Raw genomic sequence first — 15095 nt, 5'->3', positions numbered from 1 at the left:
TTATTAAGTTACATTTTTTTACTAGTTCGTCATATCAAATTCATACAAATGTATTTTGTAAAAAAGCTTTGTGATGCTAGGCAGAACAAATAGGCCTACTGTAAAATGAAGTTTCTCTTCAAAGGCTGGTATCGAAGTGTCACTTTACAGTGATATCAAAGAATAGTGTTGCTTTGTATCTCTGCCTAGGATACAGTAATTTGACATCCTTCGACCTAAAAGCATTCAGCATTTATTAGGCATGCCTACATAGCTTAGTATATTAATATCTCCCCACCGCACAGAATGTAGGGGAATTCCGGCCACACACCCGAGTGCCAACGTTAGATTATGGGTTGACACCCCAACACACACACACACACACACACACACACACACACACACACACACACACACACACACACACACACACACACACACACACACACACACACACACACACACACACACACACACACAAAGAGAGAGAGAGAGACAGACAGATACATACATTTAGTACATTCAACCCCCATCCACAGCCAAGCCCAGTTCAGCCACACACATTCCGAGTACTGCATAGCGGTGGTGTTGCTATCATATAGACAGCGAAGGGGAATTCCGCTCTGCTTGGTCCTCAGCGTGTGCTGCTCCTCAGAAGGAACAATGAGACGCCGGGCTCTGGCTTGGTGTCATATTTCAGATAGAGAGGGTAGTCGTGTTTTCACTGACAGTCTTATTCTCTCTACTGCTCCTGAATGTCATGTTAACACTGGTTATTGGTGTTGCTTTAGACAGGCACAGAGCATGGCCTTTGTGGGGGGAGAGGTAATTAAGAATGAGTTGTGTTTTTACCTCCTGAAGAAGTGCAGTGACTTCTTACCACCATTAAGGCAATAACCGGGGGCTGGATTTATGCATAAGTATTCTAGGCATGTGCCTATCCTCGCAGGTCCAGGGAGGCCCAATTACTATAAAGGAGTAATAATATATTTGTTATTATTATTATTTCAGTGTAATGCCAAACTCTGTAAGACAATTACTTTATAAACTAATGACATATCATCACTGTCAGGTCTTGTATCTTTTTTTCCCCATAAATCATTACTATTGATAACCTTTATATCTGTCTGTGGGTTTTGTAAATATTTAACCAATGAAAAGTATAAAAACAACTTGTGACTAAACGTCGTAACTCTATTGGCTCCTCAAACTGTCGGTAAAAACCTCATAACTCCACCCAGCCTTAATCTTGAATGAAGTGCCGCACACATTTTGGTTGACCACCAGTTGCAGAAGTGAGATTTTGGACAAATGACAGAAAAAAGAAAAAAAACAAAGTACACGCTACAGCTGCAATAAATTTCATAACCTGTAAGTTGATGAAAGCATAATGCAATGCACTCACTGCCTCAGATGTGGCCGTTCTAATGACTGGGGGAAAAACATGACATCCGTTGATCAAAAACTTGGAAGCTCGATTTTGATAAATGTTAAAATAATGACACATACAAGTATGCTGTATGAGCATATATAAATCTACAATTTCAACTTTGACAACACAGTTTTAAATTAAAAAAAATGTTTTTTTGTTTTTTTTTCATTTCCTGAAAAGTAGCAGTATTGGTCATATGAGGTTTGCGACCAACCAAGGCCAGGGGGTCTAAGAATACCACATAAGGTAAATCCGGCCCTGGCAATAATGGATACTGTATCAGTTTACTAATAAAATTTGAGTTCAAGTCATTTGTTTCTTTAATTAGCGGTGATGCAAAGGCAAACTATTACTGCTGCTCATACTTAGGATAAAGGATGTTCATAACTGATGTTCATAAATAATTATTTTATTTTTAAATATATTATTTTGTGTGGTGTACATATGAAAATATGACATAAATATGGAGTAGGTTCTTGTAAGTAACAACAACAACAACAAAAAAAAACTAGCAAATGCGTGGCAACACCCACAAAGAACTCCTGGAAGTGACTTTAGCATTGGCAAAAACAAAACTCTTTCTCTTTCTTTAGAAAGTTTTAGTTTAATTAGTTTAATACAAAGTAAGTGTATCTACAATCTGTATGAGGACACACATTTTGAGTTAGCATTTGTTTCCATCTCTCTAGATTGAGAGAACCCGCAGCAGCTTGTCTCTCATGGGCTGAAGGTTCTTTCCTGGCCTCCATGTCACAGGGCCAGGGCTCTCAGGGTACAGATATCCTCGGACAAGACGTCCTCAACCAGCTACTGGAGATGCTGGACCAGTGAGTTATGTAGTACCTTATAAATTTACTTGTACTGTAATACAGTTACACACTTTACTTAAAGCCTTTATATATTGCATTATAAAAGTGATTTAATGCATTAAATGCATTGTATGGTCTCGTGAATAATTGTAACCACAATTATAATACTTATCTATTCATTGTTACACTTTTATAATAAATACAACTATTTATTTATAATATCTAATGCTTTATAAAGTGCATTATTAGTGCCTTTATAATGCATTAAACATAAAGACTTTAAGTGTTACCCGTTATACCTAAAAACAGTCACACCCACTTATTGGCTAAATGATCTGACATTTTATTTAACTTAGACTTTTTAAATTAGGAAATGAATAAATAAATTCAATAAAAAATGTAATATCACTATATATACTATAACATTATCTACTAATTTCACGAGTAATCAGTCCATTTGCTGTTCTCTGTTCCAGGTCTGCAATACATTCTATGCAGCCTATTGAGCTGAACTTCTCTGAGGGCTCTGCGGTCGGATCAGCATCCAATACCATACAGATTAGCATGGACTGCATCACGATGCGTGAGCCTGAGGAGCCCCTTACAGTGAGTACTTCATTTCACCAAACACACAGCTGTTCACACTTACATTTGCTCAGTTAAAAACTACACCAAGTTTAATCAAACAACGATTTCACTTATCCGAAGGATATTGCTGTGTCATTACGATCTGAGCAGTTACCGTGGGACCCTGTTCTTGACACATTTCAAGATGTCAGATGATGTAAAATGCAAGTGCTGATCTTCTCAAATGCATATCTAAGCTTTAAATATGGGAATATTCATTTTAATTAAGTGTTTAACTTTTTAAAAAGGAGGAGCTAAGGCAGATAGTTGGTTATTGACTCAAAATATCACCCAAATATATACCATCTATTACCGGTAATATAATATTGATTGCCTCTATTGCAACTATATGTTGTTGAATTTTCTGCAATTTCACATAGCATAAAACTACATACAGATTAGATATTTTTTAAATAAACAAAAGCCATTAATTCAAATTATTTAAAAATCATTTCAATACTTGGCTTATTTTCCTACAACTTTTAGTACTGAAAAATTTAATTGTTGAATTCTTCTAAAATCCCCCGCAAAGTTTAAAACAAATGTACATGGGGATTTTTTAAAACCTCCCACTGATTGGTCTCAGACAAGCTGTTTTTGATGGAAGCAGTAGATAAATAGCTTTTTTAATACCATCAGAAGAATTTCTGTATTTTTTGCCAAATACTTTTAGCTCCTTTTTTGTTTGTGTGTGTGTGTGTGTGTGTTTTTTTATGTAATTTGCTTTTAAATACTGAATTTCAGCTAATATTTTTTTTTAATTCATCCATGAATTTCTTAAGCAGAGAAACATAATTACTTGATCACATATGAAACTAGGTTTTCTTTAGTGTGATCACTCAAGTGAATAATTTCAGTAGTGGGGAATTTAGTGGTAAGCCCCAGCAGAAACAGTTAACTTACACTTGCATGTGGGGGTGTTGCTGTTTATTGGGGGTGTTATGGGTTTTCCCTGGTCATTCTGGATAGTTTTGGTGGCAACAAATTCAAAAGAGATGTCCAGGTCCGGATGAACTGCGCTAAAATAAAAGTCCTGATGACGATAGCCTTGCTTTGCTACAATGGCACATCCAATCTGAAGTGCTTCATATGTAGCATTGTGTCATGTAAATAAAACGATTTTTGAATTATCATAAACATTTAAGGGACTGAACTGGATCAATGAATTATGAAGATGGAGATTTACAACAACACTACACATCAGACAATTTCTTCTTTAGTGTAAGTTATCTTTTTTCCCCTCTCTATACTCTGAATAAGATCTGTTTCTAGTTCACACTATTTAATCCTTTTCTTTTATAAAATGTACATTTTGTATAAATTAGTTAGTGAACTTTAACACTGTTTAACAATTTAATTTGCATAAAGTCAATGTAAGTCAAGCAAAATTGATGTATCCCTCGGGCAGATTCTATCAACATGAATGGCTCTAACATAGTGTTTATACAAAACAGAGGAGCAGTGGAAAGTTTGACATTAAGTGTATGACCTGACGCTGAGGCCTTGTAGATTTTCTCTGGGCGCACAGGAGAATTAGGTGGTTGTGGTTCCCCTCCCAGCAGAGGAATGTAGTTGTCCGGTAGTAAAGATGGGGAAAAAGGGAGAGACAGAGCAACGCGTTGCCTCTCTGGCCCTGAGGGATTATCTTTTCTCTTGATCTGGTGATTAATACAACACCGCCCGCCCCCATTTTCCTCGCAGTAAAGATCGGGTGTGGTGCGCAGCATGGCACGCTAACATTCCGTCCCTTGCCAGCTAGCATTCATGTTGATCGAAAAGATGGAAACTATATATGGAAACCTGCCAATCGCCAATTAAGCTCTCAAACTATTAATGAAAGGCAGCAGTGGGCATTATAGGGATAGTTCACCCAAAAATGAAAATTGACATCATTTTCTCACCCTCATGTTGTTCCAAACCTGTATGACCTAGCCTACTTTCTCGGGTGGATATCTTGAACAACGTTGGTGTCCAAACAACATTGGACAAAAAATACTGAGACAGAATTTATTTTTGGATGAACTATCCCCTTTAATAACCAGCTTATCTGTGAACTCTTTCACCAAAAGAACAAGAATTAAGGAAAAGTTTTGCCGCCCTTCATTAATTATCAAATGATGTGCACTGTTTAGCGCCCTCAGGGTCCTCGGTGTTTGTATTGTGCATGGGGTTTAAAGCCCTTTTTTAATCTGAAATTGCTCTTTCTTTTGGAGGTGTGCTTTCTCTGTAGCTGCAGGGCAATAATTTAGTGCAGCACCTGCCGCTGTGAGTAACTGAGGCTTGCGTCCTATTTTGTCTGTGTGTGAGAGAGAGAGGGAGAGAGAGAGAGGGAGAGGGAGAGGGAGAGGGAGAGGGAGAGGGAGAGGGAGAGGGAGAGGGAGAGGGAGGTGTCGAGTCAGGTAAAATGGAGGAATGTGACAGAGGAAAGGTTGTGTCCTGACATCTAACAGCTCAGCTGATATCATGCCGAGATGGAGCAGTTACTCAGGTAAACGTGCTGAACTCAGAGCTAGTTTTTTTTTTTTTGTAGCTGATGAAATAGCCAAAGAAAAGGGAGACAACATGTGCCATTATTTAAAATTCACCTTTTTTTAAATGCCAACAATAAACAAAGCTGTTTGCTTCTGTATAATGATGTATCCACATTGTTGTCCATGACAACTGCCATATAGGCCAGTGCAAAAGAAACATAAATTACTGTGTAACCCTTTTAAGAGTTATTTTCTACAAACAGTTCATGTTTTAGATTTGTTACTACCCTCAGTAATCAGTACTAGATCAGTAATTATTGGGTTTTTTTTCTTCCACTTTTCCATTAGAAGTTGTATTTTTCCACATATTGTTATTAAAATTAAACTAAAATATTATTTTAATCAATTAAAAGAGATGATGCTCAACCACATTTGAGCGCATGGTCATGTAAACTACCGATCAAAGGTTTGGAGCCAGTATTATTATTATTATTTTTTAAAGACATCTTTTAAGGCTGCGCTTGTTTGATACAGTAACCATAGACTAATCTTAGTATTTATGTTATATAATAATGTTATATTGATAAGATTAACAATCTTATTAACATTAGAGTGTAAAAACTGTAATATAGTGAAATATTAGCCTATTACAATTTAAAATTAATATTTTCTATTTTAATATATTTTAAATTGAATAAAAAGTAAGTTAAGAAAAACAGCATTTTTAAGAAGTAGAGGTATTTTGTATGATTATAAATATCTTTACTGTCACCTTTGATCCATTTAGTGCATGCTTGCTGAAAATAAAAAACATTTTTTGAACTGGTGTAAAAAGCTGTTTGTTTTGTAAAACTTAAATAATTGAATGAACAATTAATCTTCTTGGGGTGTGTAAATAACAACTTATCATAGTAAGTTAATTTTTAGTTACCCTAGTAAAAAAAAATCGATAAAATGTATTTAAAATGTATTACAATTTGTATGTAAATATATTTAAAATAGGCTTATTTCATACTAAGGATAGTACAAATCCACTAACATATTTACTGCCATATCGCTTGAGACTTACTGAAATAAATCATCACGGCAGTAACGATTTTCCACAACAGTTACAAACCACTGTACTTTTTAGTCCAATCAAATGTCGTAGCCAATCTAACCAATATCAACCTAAGCAAAGTTACACATTAACATATTTTGCAAACTGCTTCAAATACAAGCATTGGCGGGAGAGAATGGCTGTCCATTGAGTACAGTACTTTTTTTTTGTCTGGGTGTTGCTGAGCAGCAAGAATTCAACATAATCTATCCCTTGGCTTGAATACATTGAAGGTGGTGAGGCAATGGTTTGTTTAAGCTGTGTTGTGTCCTAGCCCTTGATTAGTCATTTGTAGTTTTCTTTTCAAGTAGAGCCTGACTCAGCATTAGGCAGGATCACATAATGAAGGCGTGCTTCCTTACCGCAATCCATGCATTCTGTAGCTACTGTTTGAATTGTCCGAAATGTTTCTGTAAATTATTTTAAATTATTATAAAAATCAGATTTTTACTGATTATAAAATCCGACTCTTACATTGTTCCCCAATTTATTAATGTTATTAAATACATTTAATTTATTGTGATGGTTTTCATAGTGCTGGTGAATGACCTGTTCAGATGATCATAGTCCTTTCAGTTGTTCTTATATATATATCTTTTCAACTCTTGATTTGATATTTAACTCCACAGTTTAAATCACGACTGCTAAATCACTGCTGACTCGTCACCCCACCAGTTTGCCTCAAGCGAAATTAAAAAGTACTGCCTTGTAAACATTTGCATTTTTTTCTCTTTCTCTTTCTTTTTTTCACCCTCTTCCTTTTCTACATATATATAGTATTTGTAAAATCTGTGTTGTTACCATTCTAAATATCATCTCCACAAATAGAAAATTCAGTATAAATGCAAAACCGACGAAATGATAGCACATATTTCTGAATAACTAAAATATCTTTAAGACTTCCTTCTCTGTCTCATGCGGAAATGAGCAGTGACCCTTAACCTGGTTTAGTTGAAAGGCTCTGCACATTTTTTTTAAACCGTTTTTACTTGTATATTGTGTTTTTTTCTTGTCAACGGCTGATAGGATACCGTTTTTGTTTTTTAAAGTCAGACATCATGCTGATTTGAAACTAATAACTTTTAACTAATAACAGAATACAACTATTCCTCGAAGACTAGACAAGGATCAAAACAGGATAGCGAGGACTAGTGCAAATTATGCTGTAAAACAATTCTTAAGTTCAGAGTGCAGGTGTTGACTTTTGCTCTGTCATGTCCACAGGTGTTAAGTCTTTGACATCACAAACAGCTTATTATCCTGAAATGTAGCACTGTTACCCATGTATGAGCTAGTGAACTCAGTTAAAGCAGACTGACCCATAGATGAGTTTTAAAAGCATAGATTCAATAATAAAAAATAATAATTTGCCATAAATACAATAGCCATACGTAATCAAATAAAATAGAGAATAAATACAAGATCTAAGACATGCAAGATATGCAACAAAAATATAATAAAATAAACGTCCTACCCCTGTTTATTTCTCACTCCTCTGTTAAAAGGGCGATTCAGAGTTTCTTGAGCAGGTGTCTCTCAAAACACAAGCCACCTGACACATGACACCTCACTAATCCTAGAGTTGTAAGCTCAAACAGTCCTTTAAGTGTCCACATAGATCTAAGTGGAGCATCTTTTGTCTGAGCCACCGGGAAGCTTCAGTCAGGTTCATCACCTTTTTGCAGAGCCTGTTTATTGCCTCACAGCGGTTCCCTAATTTAGCCTAATTGTTTTGAATGAGTGTAAGACTATATATATATATATATATATATATATATATATATATATATATATATATATATTCACTTCATGAATCAGAGTTGACCTGCCAATTAGAGTCTTTAGTCACTTGACAAGGGGTAGCACATGATCTTATGTTTGCTGTTTATGAGTGGATAAATAAATAAATAAAATAAAAAGAAGGCCCACACTATTATCTAAATGTAAACTAAAGCCTTGAAAATAATGCAAGGTGCGTGCAATTCTCATATACAATTAATAACCAGAAAAGTTAACCTTTTGGGAACGATCCATCTCAACAAATATAATCTACGTATTTTGTTTTAGTCATGAATGGCCATGCCTCCCTAAAGTAAAACCTTTTTTAGGGGCTTACTTCTTCTTACTGCAGTCTGTGGTATAATTTGTGATTGTTAGGTGGGTCAGGTTTAGGGGTCCAGCCCTTTGTGCACCGTGTCTATTGTCACCTGAGGCTGTCCCTTAATGCTGTCACCTCTGACCCCCTCCATGGGACACATAAATAACTTCTCATCCAGGAATAGCTTTTCAAGTCGGTGCAATAAACCCCCCAAAAATATTTGTACATATTAACACCTGTTAATACAACATACAGACGGCACAAACTATCTTAGATCATATGGAACAATCAAAGAGTAGACAAATATTGTGGAGAATACACTACTGTTTAAAGTTTGGGGTTAGTAAGATTTTTTTAATGTTTTTAAAAAGACTCTAAAGCTCATCAAGGCTGCGTTTTTTTAAAATCAAAATACAGTAAAATATAATATTGTGAAATATTTCCATTTTAAAGATTGTAATATATGTCAAATAAAAAAATACTGTTTTCTATTTTAATATATTTATATGTAATTAATTCCTGTGATGGCAAAATTTTCAGCAGCCATTACTCTGGTCTTCAGGATCACATGATTCGACAGGTATGTTGAGGTTTGGTACTCAAGAAACATTTCTTATCAATGTTGAAAACCATTTTTAATATTTTTTCGATGTATTTTTTTTTTTTAGGATTCTTTGAATAGAAAGAACAACATATTTTCAATATTTTAAATAGAAAACGTTTGTAACAAATGAAAGCGTTTACTGACACTATTGATACATTTAATGTACCCTTGTGTAAAGTATTGATAAATCTTACTGAGAACAAACTTTTGAATGGTATGTACATGTTCTAATGAATTAACGGAGCTGGACATGACTTTTGATACATTACTTAGAAGGTTTTCCTTTTCCCTTCAAAGAACATTGCATAAGGAATAGCAATATAGACATTATAAATAGCTTATTAGCAGTATATTATAAACATGGAATATTTAGCTGTGGTCTATTGAATGATTTTATAATTTGGCAAGAGTTGCAGTTAGCTTGACCACAACACCTCAGTTGAGTTGACAGCAGCAGCCCACTGTGATTTCAGTGCTACAACAGTGAGGGCCTTAACTCACTATTGTAGATTGCAACCAATGTTTTTCTAACATAATTAGAAGTTTGTTTAGCTAACCCTAATTGCCCCCTTATCAAAAGTGCTCTGGATAACAGCTACCCCCAGGAGGGTGTGAGCTACTGTTTTGAAGCATTTTAAAGTGTGCTCTGCTTGTTAGATGGGGGTAATAGTTTAAATGTGCATTTTGACGCTAATGTAATGCTATATTCTTGACTCATAGTGCATTAATGAGGCATTTTGCCCTTCTCAGGGGTGACTAAGTTGGCATACGACTGCTGTACAGGGGGTTGTTACCAACCTTTGGAATACATAAAAGTGAACAATTTTCTATGAAGTCAGTTTGTTAAACAGATCGAATTTAGCACATTCGGTTGGTACAATTTGGTCTACAAGTACATCCTCAAGTTTGTAGGTTTGCAAAGATAGCAACATTTGCTGAAATAACATGATAAAAATAAAATGGAAAAAGCAAATATCACAAATGAGATATGTCTAGTTTACAGTAACAGTTCAATTTATTTGCATGGCTGGTCACATCGCACTTATGTAGTGGGTAAAATAATGTAAGTACCTCAAGCTGAAAAGGGCTTTAATTGTTTTTCTTTCTTCTGTATCGTCTGATGACTCTAACATGAAGACATTTAAGTATTCACAAAGAAGTGGGTTGGTTCAACCCTATCTGAAACAATATGAGTGTGTTCAAAACAAATCTACACCAGTCATCTCTGATAGATACAAGCTGTCAACTGTAGTCCTATTGTTTCTGATGAGACTCTCACAGGGCCATGCTAGAGGCTCTTTTGGAGGTTGGGAGAGGCTCATTCTTATGCAAACAGGGGCTATGGATGCTACTACTGGAGAGAATTTTACGCTCTAAGGTCTTTGTAAAACTATATAGAGGATTCCAAAATGATGTGTCTGGAGGCTCCATGTTTCAGTGCAAAGTCATTTACTGCATCTCAAAATCACATCCATGATATTTCTGCCCCATCCCACACACACACATCATGTCATAAAATGCTGAAATCTTTCAAGTTTAAACTAGACTTAGTAAATAGAAAATTCAATTTTTTGATATAATTTTTTTTTTATAATGAAAAAAAAAGTAAATTAAATGGCTGACATGTTTTTACTACATACATTCTTTGGACTGAAATGTATTTTGTATTTTTAGGTATTGGAGTCATTTCATTGTTTATTTGAAAAATTAATAATCACACTTGCACAGATTCATTTTTTCCATGTTATGGAAAGTGTTTGATTAGGTTGCTATATTGTATTTGAAATTTGTTGATTGGAAAATTTAAGTAAAATAATATCCATTTATTATTTTTTTAATTAATTTTCACTTATTTTTAATTTATTTTTGTATAAAAATATATGTAAAAAAAAAAACATATAGCAATTTGCATTGGAAGGCGTCTAGGTCTGGTGCATACTCCTTAGGGTTAAATCTTAAAGGAAGAGCTTGAAGACGGGCAACACCTTCCCAAAAGTAGGGTGTGGTATTGGACTCAGGTATTGGACAGGTAATTTCTCAGGACCTCCCTTTTTTGTCCCTGGTATATATGGCAATCCCATTGGATTCCTATAGAGACTTTAAGCCTGTCCCGTTCACCTCTGTAGCCCACATCGCACTTTTAGGGGATAAAAGGAGGAAAACAAGGGGTAAGAATCCTGGAGCCTGTGGAGCAAACAGCGGCTGCACTGCTCAACCTCAGCGCCAATATGTTGTACCTGGAGACCAATCAGCCCACATCGTACAGTGAGGTAAGGCCCTTGCGTAGCGCTGCCCATCTGGAGACTGAGTTGGTCCCAGTGCTAAATTTTGGGTTCTCAGGGAACCCTGTGGAGTGATTGCCAATAGTGGCATCAAAAGTAGGCCTTACAAAGGCATTGGAATATGTTACGTACTTTAATCCTTTTTTATGCTGTTAACCAAAAAAGTTTGTGGAGATACTGTTACTTTTGAAAATGTTGTGATTTGTCGTTCTGGTCTGACTCTTTGCATTTTAATTGATTTGACTTTTTTAAAAATAATTATTGGTTTTGATTTGTTTGTGGACATGTTCACCAAACTGTTTTATATTGAGACTTTAGAAAGTGAAATGTTTGCATTTAATAAGTCATGTTTGTTAAACTGCGATAATGGATTTTACAATGGCTTGTGGGTGTGAAAAATCAGACGTGTGTCTACAAATAAAAATCAACATGTATTGCTTTTATGGTTTGCCTAGCTGCTGTTTTGTCTACGGTGTACTGCTCTTGGGTTGAGTCAAGGTATTTGCCAAATAATGGATTTGTCTGAGACGGTGAGACTGATAATCTTGTTTGTATAGAACAATAGGCTGCGATTGGGCAGTTTGCATTGAGAAAGTACTCATGGAGTTTACTTTTACTTAACCCTAATGTCCCTTGTATTGTTACTTTTGTTTACAAACAGTTTCAGAAGTTTTTTTTTAACACGTATACAAATATTTTAATTTTTATTTTGGTTAATGGGTACAATTGCACTTAGACATTCAGAAGTCATTGTATTGCTATATCAGGAAAGAAAGAGAAGATTAATACTTTAAGCCAATATAATTGTGTGAGGTGACAATAGGATCATGGTTTCACAGTTAAGCTTGAATTTCGTGTCAGGTTGCTAATGTGTTTTCGAATGGTCATGGATGAAAGTTAGCGAATTTCTGGGTGTATTTTGTTGAACTGCAGTAAATGCCAACACTGAGTCTTCTGTAACACTTATATATGGAGAGCACATTTAATCATTCCCCAAAATGATACTGTTTTGACATTTAATTTTTTTAAATAATATTTCTAAAAATATATGTTTTTTTTTAATTAAAGAATATCTTCTGTTGCATAATTTGTCAACTGAACTTTCATTTAACAGAGTGATTTTTGTACTGTTACAATAACTTAAGTTTATAACTTGAGTGTTCTAAGCTATCTAAGATAGTGGCCGGATCTGTGTTTGTTCTTTAAAAACACCCCCATTCCTTCCTGACAGGTGCTAGTTCAAACTGTGATTTCAGTGCTGCCATTCTCTTGCACAAAGCTGTTGTCAACACAACACCGTTAGCTCAGAGACAAACCTGTTGGTAGAAACACAGTCCGGTCCCCCCAATTCCCCCCATCCCCTTGTGTTTTTAAAGCTGTCTTTAGGTAACCAATCCACTTCCCACACAGCTTTGATTAATGCTTTTAAACGCTCCGTCTCTCACTGTCTTTAATCATGGTAGGGGTTATGGGTCCGTAGACATGCATGTTTTGTATTGTAAGAGGAGACATGGAGGTGCAAGGAATTTAAACTAAATGAGATAGAACTGTGTATGTTTTGATTTACCACAAATATGTTTTAAATGATGGTTGAAATAGATGAAATTAGCAAATTTTAAGCTATGTTCTTTGGAGAGGTTCCTTAACTTTTAGGTTAGAGTTGGGTTTAGGTCTTTGAAACTAGTTTAGGCCTTAGGATGCACACATCTTTCTCCCAGCAAAGGGTCTTCAGGTTAAACTCCCGCTCGTCTGAGTGATAGATTGCGGAGCCGCTTTGAAGAATGCGTGCATCAAAGTGATCCTGAGAAGTCTAGGAATTGCAATTGTTTTAACTGTGATGGATACAGATACAATCATCTGCTCTGCCCAGCCCACTGGGTATGAAGTGTGAAGAGAGTAAGAGCAATCCCAACTAACCCCCCTCCACCTTCGTCAATTTAGTACTTAATGCTTTCTTCCCCTGTGGTCACTCATCAAGGCCTCACAAATGTTCTCAACAACCATCCCGGGTTACAAACTGCCCAGGTCACTGGAACACACCCAGGAATGGCAGTCATTTCACCCCCCCAGGCCATGGCAGCCTCAGCTCCTGTCACTGCTCTTGAGTAAGGAGCCCTCATTTTGGTCTCAAACTCAAGACTTAAGTAGCTGTTAGAATAAAGTAGTAGTAATTTAGTTGTTTTGGTCTTTAGGATACTTTTTGTGTAATCAAGAACCAAGACCGGTAGCTTCCGAGGCTGAAAATCAACTGTACTGCTGGCTCTGCTGACACCTGTCAACAGCACATTGTTAAAAGTTGGAATGAGTTCTTTGGAATTGCTTGAAGACTGACATTGCAGAATTGAAAGCAGAAATCTTTACGATTTGCTCTCGCTAGAATCTTTTCTAAGAAACTGATAATCATTGAACGTTTAGATTGTCTTGATTACAAAAAAAACATCCATGTGTGCATTTAGGCACAAAGGGCAGCAATGGAGAGTTTTGCTTGTCAAAATATTATTATTACATTTACATTTATATATTAGACAGAAACTGTTATCTAAAGCGACTTATGTTGCATTCAACATAATTGAATTACATTTTATCAGTTCATGCGTTCCCTGGGAATAAAACCCATGACATTGGTGTTGTTTGTGCCACTCTAAAGTTTGATAGTTTGATGTATTATATTATATTATATTATAATAATATATTATATTATATTATACATTTTAAATTTAAACTCTGCAGAAAGGTAGATCTCCAGAAGAAAGAATTTGAGGATCCCAACTGTACAAAGGTCATATCAGCATATATCGTGGCATTTCAAAAGCGCCATCTTGTTATTAAAGATTGCACCTGCAGCCTTTTCTTTTGGAAATCATTTAGCTTTCCTTTAAAAACTTTTTCTTCCCATTCCAATTTGTTCATCAGCAATCAATTCATATTGTTCAAACTTTCAATGGTATTATAAAAGACGAACCCATCATGGCCATCTGATTTATTGCTCTGCTTTAGCATGCACACATCCCAGGGGCTCACTCTCCAAGGAGGTTATAAAGAGGGTGGTATTTTAAAGAGTAATTTTTGTAATTTTAAAAGCATTTGTTGCATTGTGGAAGAGTAGTTGATAAAAAGGTGCTAGAGAAAGTTACACACTGATCAAAAAAGTGCTATGACTGGATGTTTTGTCTTCACAAACTTGTTGAATTATGAATCTGTATTTCCTCATAGCATATTCACAGTTGGTAAACTTTCCCTCTTTCCCCTCACTTTATTATCAGTGCTTCTTTCAACATTAATTGAGCAGTTCTAATGATTCTTAGAAATCAGGAAGTGTGGGTAGTGTCACCAATAAATCATAAAGTGTACCTACTCTAGGCTACATATGACTCATTCAGTTTACCTCAGTAAAATGCTCATGCTAATAAAATTATTATAAAATTATTCAACTACACTACATGAGACCAGTTTTGGAGCTTAAACTGCACATGACTTGGGCACTCAAGCACAGATGTTATGATGATTTCAGCAGTGAATTCCTCTATACCCTTTAAAACTTACAACTCTACTTTTTCCCTTGAAACTTAATATTTTAGGGTCATTCTTTTATAGCTGCATTTTCTCTCTCTTTTTATTTTATTTTATTTATTTTTTCTACAGTTTACAGGCGTGTGTTGGTCGTTGACCTTTTATGATAAAGCTCAACTTTAAT

General features: G+C 35.5%; 1 protein-coding gene across 17 annotated transcripts in view; it reads left to right on the top strand.

The window, feature by feature from the left end:
* The window catches only part of tp63 (tumor protein p63), a 42451-nt gene that overhangs the window by 6019 nt on the left and 21337 nt on the right, over positions 1-15095 (top strand). For 8 of the 17 annotated variants that reach the window (XM_077198820.1, XM_077198816.1, XM_077198818.1 and 5 more), the window contains exons 2-3: positions 2101-2238; positions 2697-2826. In XM_077198820.1, the coding sequence (XP_077054935.1) occupies positions 2101-2238; positions 2697-2826 (268 nt within the window). Of the gene's footprint in view, positions 1-2100; positions 2239-2696; positions 2827-11174; positions 11390-15095 lie in introns of those variants that run through there. The other 9 variants (XM_077198829.1, XM_077198828.1, XM_077198824.1 and 6 more) reach the window with 4 other exon arrangements.

Source organism: Siphateles boraxobius, unplaced genomic scaffold (assembly GCF_051911475.1).
Source record: "Siphateles boraxobius isolate OS27281-9 unplaced genomic scaffold, OSU_SipBor_1 41, whole genome shotgun sequence".
Taxonomy (NCBI): domain Eukaryota; kingdom Metazoa; phylum Chordata; class Actinopteri; order Cypriniformes; family Leuciscidae; genus Siphateles; species Siphateles boraxobius.
Note: the sequence above shows the minus strand (reverse complement) of the source record. Positions and strands in the feature narration are given on the sequence as shown.